The 5747-nt window shown below is 35.4% G+C and overlaps 1 protein-coding gene across 1 annotated transcript; it reads right to left on the reverse strand.

Annotated features, from left to right (window-relative positions):
* Positions 1-406: 406 nt before the first annotated feature.
* Positions 407-5385, reverse strand: LOC136223456 (isovaleryl-CoA dehydrogenase, mitochondrial). The gene is made up of 15 exons (XM_066011460.1): positions 5042-5385; positions 4869-4952; positions 4734-4791; positions 4386-4510; positions 4260-4304; positions 3913-3961; positions 3693-3802; positions 2912-2988; positions 2628-2678; positions 2471-2535; positions 1893-2047; positions 1759-1799; positions 1593-1647; positions 1121-1177; positions 407-727 (listed from the first exon to the last, which is right to left on the reverse strand). The coding sequence occupies exons 1-15, from the start codon at positions 5144-5146 to the stop codon at positions 584-586; spliced, it is 1221 nt and encodes a 406-aa protein (XP_065867532.1). The 5' UTR covers positions 5147-5385; the 3' UTR covers positions 407-583.
* Between the last annotated feature and the right edge of the window lie 362 nt (positions 5386-5747).

The following is a 5747-nucleotide window of genomic DNA, read 5'->3' on the forward strand; positions in this document are numbered from 1 at the left end:
GTCATTTATGATGAATCTCAAACTCTTTATATGTTTGAGGTATTTTGATTCAGTCAAAAGACAGACAAGTGAACTGTGGAAATTTTCCATCAATCTGTCATAGACGGACCAATATTTCACAATTTATTTGTAGAACTGGATTCTTTGGCTATCTCAATTCTTAGCTTTTCACCGGTCTGCCTCAGCGCGCCTATCACACGGGGGGATAATATCGGTCCGCCTATTTGATATAAAAAATCCACAACAATGAAGAAATTGTTTGGAAATTGAACATAAATATGTGAATAACCCTCTTCACCCTACTTGGACAGGGAATTTTGAATGAAAAAATCACACCTTCAGATTAGTTTGTTGGCTCATTCACAGAACAATGAAACATTAACTTGTTTATTTTTGCTATTCAATAAACTGGTAAATGTTACTTTATTATTCCAAGGATTTGTGTGTGTCAGAACATCATTCTTTCTGCGAGTTGTAAAATGACTTTTTACATTTCAGAGTAAAAAAAGATCATTTAGTTAAATGTTGCAGGATACTTCTACCAGTCGCTTCAGATAGCAGGCAGTAGTGCAATATGCACTTCTCACTGCTTGAAGAGTTCACGGCCAATTATCATTCTTCTGATCTCACTGGTCCCTGCCCCGATTTCATATAGTTTGGCATCTCGAAGAAGCCGGCCAGTTGAGTACTCATTCACATACCCGTTCCCACCTAAACATTGTATAGCCTGCGAAAATGAAAATATCATGTAAACAATAAGAGATTATTTATTCAGAGCATTTCATCAAAGAAAAAATGCCTGAAATTGTTGCTATCAGGACCACGTCAAGATACAAATTGGAGCCTCACAAGTCTAATTTTTAAAGGAGTATATAGCATAAAAAAAACAGAAACTTTGGTTGAGGTTGGTGAAAATTATGCCCCAGACAAGAAAACTTTAGGACACCAAGGATTTAATTTTGCTAACTGTTAAGTTTATATCATTTACTCTCGAAAGTGAGAATTTTTCTGTTTCTAGTTAAGAAAAAGAGAGTGCAAGAAAAGAACAAAATATTCACTCTGAAAAATAAAATGTATGTAGGTCAGACACGAGTCTACTATAGAATGGCTAGTAATCCACCTGCAAAGCAACTTGGGTTGCTCTTTCAGCTGCACAGAGTATCACTCCTGCACAATCCTGCACTTAAAAATGCGTTTTAGTTATTTATACGACATATCATGAGAATAAACAAACACATATCAACACAACAGGGCCCAGGAAAGAAGAGATCAAACAGTGAGCACCAATAAGTAGAGGAAAAGGGAAACGTATGTTTTTTAAGGTCACAAATGGAAGCATAAAGCGCAAAGCACAAAAATAAATAAAAGAGAAATGAAATGAAACGAAAAAGTAAAAATAGACAGGGAAGCAAAAAGCTCCGGTTTGGGCAATAGCCCTTGGACTTCACAGCAGGAAAAATGAGTTGGATAATTCCTCGGTGACCTATGAAAGCTCGTTTGCAGATAGGAGGAAACTAAATATAGGGGTCCCCAAAAATCTACATAAGGACAAAGCTAAAACTAAAGGAGAAATATGGAGGGATCATCAGCACCTTAGGATCAACTTTTCCATTGTCACAGTCCCTTGCAACAGAATACACATAGGACCTGCAATAACAGAATAATTAACAAGCACCTCACAGCTGTCAAAAAGAAAAACAAGCACCTCACAAAATTAAAATTGCATGGAAGAGTCAGTTATTTAAGAGAATCATAAACCTTGAAGACTGTAAAGCAGTATACATGTCAGCAACCTTCCCCTGTAAATAATTGACAGAGAATGAGCTAGATCCCCAAAAATAAAGAACTTGTCCTAAATGCCAAAAAGTTGTGTGTTAATAATAGGAACTAACCTGAATAAATTGGAACTCTCCAATTGGACGGCCAAATTGTTCTCTTTGTCTAATATAAGGAAGAACAACATCAAGACAAGCCTGCATGATACCGAGTGGCCCAGAAGCCAAAACAAGCCTCTCCAAATCTAGCCCTGACATCATGACATAAACTCCTGCAGGAAAAAGATAATGCCTAAAAATTGACAACGATGAAAAAAGAGGACCAATGATGCGGATTAGCGAAAATTTACTGTGTTATCCAAGAACAGAAAAAATGCATTGTTGCCAAACAATTTGAATCAGAATGAGATAATAATTATTTATCCAAGTTTCTCCTGTGGTCCTAGATGTTCTCTGCAACCAACTTAAAGCTGTTTTGTTGTAGCACTTAATTTTATCTTACGGGCCACTTTACTCCTTATTCACAAAAGTTAATGTGACAATAGAAACCAGTATGTGCCAATAGTAACACAATAATAAGACACCTAGGGAGTTTCTTTGCTACCAGAAGTGCAGTCACAATAACAAAGATACAATATCTCACAAACATCTAGCACGAATAAGTAACCAAAAAAGAGCTTACAGAATGAGAAAACCTTTTCCTTCTTGTCCAAGCACATTTTCTTCCGGAACAAAGCAATTTTCAAAGACTAGCTCACATCTGTCCGAGCGACCAACTAAGTTAGCGAAACGGAAAGAAAGGCTAATGGATTAAATAATACAGGGAGCTTCAATTTGGCCTTGTCAGCTTACGTGTCACTTCCCCGCATCCCAAGTTTGTCAAGTTTCTGGGCGGTACTAAACCTGCAGTCACCAGAATGCAACAGAGTTTAGCTCAAGGATGTAGACTCTGCTTTCTGTTTTGTTACGGACAATGGCGGAGCCAACCCAAAAATTTTTTTGGGGGCAGATCAGAGGATTTATTTTTAGTTTTATCTTTTTCAACTATTCACCCTGATCAGAGGATGTAGAATTTTTTGGGGGGCAGATCAGAGGATTTATTTTTAGATCTGTACAATGAAAAAAAAAATATGTACCCGGGGATTCCCTTCTCGATAACAAATGCTGTTATCCCTTTGGAGCCAGCTTTCACATCTGTTTTTGCATAAATAACCTGCAAGCAACTCTACATGTCACTTTTAACAAAAGCAAGAGAACGCCTTTCTGAAATGAAACGGATTCAGATAACCAGAGACAAACAAGTAGCAGTATAATCTATACCAAAAATATAATTTATGATAGTATCGCTAATTCTACATCACATTTGAATTTGTTCTCAATTCAATTAAATCGGACAAATCAAAATCAAGATTTTACATCGTGCATATTTTATGATGGTAATTTGCATAATTTCCTGAATAACTTCTCTTCCTACAACAGCACGACAAACTTCTACATATTTAAATGTGCTATCTTATTCTCTAAACTTGTTCTGTAAAAATTATAATATTATTCTGGAGTATATATAGAAGTACAACTCTTTAAACTGTAAGAAATATACTAATTGTTCCATTTCCCCACTAGAGTCAATCATGGCATTTACTTTGGCTGGCTGGTTAGCTTCTTTCTATCTCACGAATCCTTCCAATTAGGATATTGAATATCAGCAGAAATGATAATTATAAATCCACATAATCAACTAGTTAACTTGAAAATGGAGGTAGAATCCAAATTAGATAGAAATAACTCCTGTGAAAATATCAAGATCATATTACTAAGAAAATAAACTCAATAATTAATCATTTACACGTGTCCATTCAAAGGGAGAAAATTCATGTCCAAAAGTAAGATTTATATTGCAATCTAAACTTCGAATACCAATGTCTGAGCAACTGGGCCATTTGTGCACCACATCTTGTTCCCATTTATAACATAGCCCCCATCTACACGGTCAGCTTTGCATTTCATGCTCACAACATCAGAGCCAGCTGAAGGAAGACACATGGATATCAACAATTAGATAAGAAAATTTATAGGGCCCTGATGAACCCTTTATGAGTCTTAACATATAAAAGATTTAACAAATCATAGAGGTTACCATTGGGTTCACTCATAGCAAGAGCTCCCACATGCTCTCCACTGATAAGCTTTGCAACAATATACAATTGGTAAGGTAGATTAAATTTATCACGCAAAAACTTACAAAATGGTAAAATTATCACCACTAAAAAGTAGATTAAATATTTCTATCTTCTTGGGTTGAAATGAAACAGGAAGATGGAATAGAAATGTTATATCCTTGCATTGCTTGCTAGTAAGAATTTTCAGGCAATGATAAAGAGACAAAAGAAACAGCTGAAGACTGCCACAAAATGTTGTCCAGAAAGGGTATTTGTGTGCAAATGCAAAAAAATAAATGATTGGAAAAGGTTAAGGAAAAAGAACCTTTGGCAAGTATTTCTGTTTCTGAGCAGGACTACAATTTCTCACCTGAAAATACATTACAATATATCAACAATTCATGGAAGGAAAAGAAAACCACGAAATCTGAATGAGTGCACTCTTCATTACCAACTGATTAATGCACAGATTAGAATGGGCACCATAGGAAAGGCCAACAGATCCTGAAGCACGACTAATTTCTTCCATTGCTATGCAGTGATACAAATAACCAAGACCAAGTCCTCCGAACTCCTCTGAAATACATCAATTTGCACCATTCCATATAAAAGACACTACCTCAAAACCTCTATATAATTCTAAACTAACAAAAACACATTAAATCCAATGAATTTGGCTGTTTATCGATCAGATGGCTAATATGTCACTCCTCATAAAATGAAATAAAATAAAATACAGAGAAGCGCACCACATAATCCACAAGTCGAAAAGAAAACTAAATAAACAAAAACATCAAACCTGGAGCAGTAATTCCAAAGAGATTAAAATCGCCCATAAGTTTCCACAAGTTAGCTTCCTACAAAAAAAATCCACAAGTTGTATAAAATCAGTACCAAAGAAATGATGATAATAACCACCAAAGAACGGTATTACCTTGGGGAAATTATTGGTTTGATCTATCTTGGATGCGTGAGGAGCTATATGTTCCTGAGCGAATTGGTATACACTTTCCTTAAACTGAAATTGAAGCAGGTAAATCATGAATTAACGCATGAATCAATGTAAAATCGAGTAGTAAGCATATGTAAACAAAGCGAAAGAGAGACCTGGAGCTGAGTATCATCGAAGAGAAGAGATGTAGTGAAAGAAGCAATCTGCGTCTTCTTCCTCAAGAAAGAACGGAGAGAATTCGTGGCAAATAGCCTTTGCATCGTCAGTCGCTATTGATTTCACAAAGTCTTGGATAAGAGAAGAAGAAGAAGAAGATGAAGAACTGTAAACTGAAATGTGAAGGAAGAAGAGAATGGAGAGGGATTATTGTATTATATACTATTCATTTATAGAAAAATGAATTCAGATTTCTTTACTTTCTAAAACATGGAAAATGGAAAAGAAAACTCTCTTAGCGTTATCCGTTAAATAAACTAGTATTTTTCTATGCAAATGGTGCTGGCTATCTAAAACTTGCCATCTATTGTGTTTAAAAAAACAAAAAAAAAAGCACTCATGCTTTTGTAAGGATTTAGATTGCACATGCCATTGCCAAGTATATCATGAGCATTTTGGGATAAAAAGAGTGGTTTTGACCAACTTTAGTGGTTTGACCACTGAAAACGTTGATTGGAATGTTTGGTGGAGAGAGTTTTGGGATGAAAACCCTAATTTAGAAAAAATTCATTTTAGGAGCTTTTTCAAAAAGCGTTTTTCAATATTAAAATTAATGGACTTCTTTAACCCTAATAGATAGACTCATCCTCCAATATTAAAAAAAGAAATGCCCTTATTCGTCTTTTTTGCACAAACCGCTATTAT

The sequence above is a fragment of the Euphorbia lathyris genome, chromosome 3 (assembly GCF_963576675.1).
Source record: "Euphorbia lathyris chromosome 3, ddEupLath1.1, whole genome shotgun sequence".
NCBI classification, from domain to species: Eukaryota; Viridiplantae; Streptophyta; class Magnoliopsida; order Malpighiales; family Euphorbiaceae; genus Euphorbia; species Euphorbia lathyris.

Excerpts from the sequence above, each read along its gene's own strand:
- LOC136223456 (XM_066011460.1), bottom strand. The coding sequence starts at position 5,146 with ATGCAAAGGCTATTTGCCACGAATTCTCTCCGTTCTTTCTTGAGGAAG. Across the intron at positions 4,792-4,868 it reads AAACCAATAATTTCCCCAAG|GAAGCTAACTTGTGGAAACT; the intron begins GTAATACCGTTC and ends TTTTTTTTGTAG. Across the intron at positions 4,305-4,385 it reads ATCTGTGCATTAATCAGTTG|GTGAGAAATTGTAGTCCTGC; the intron begins GTAATGAAGAGT and ends ATGTATTTTCAG.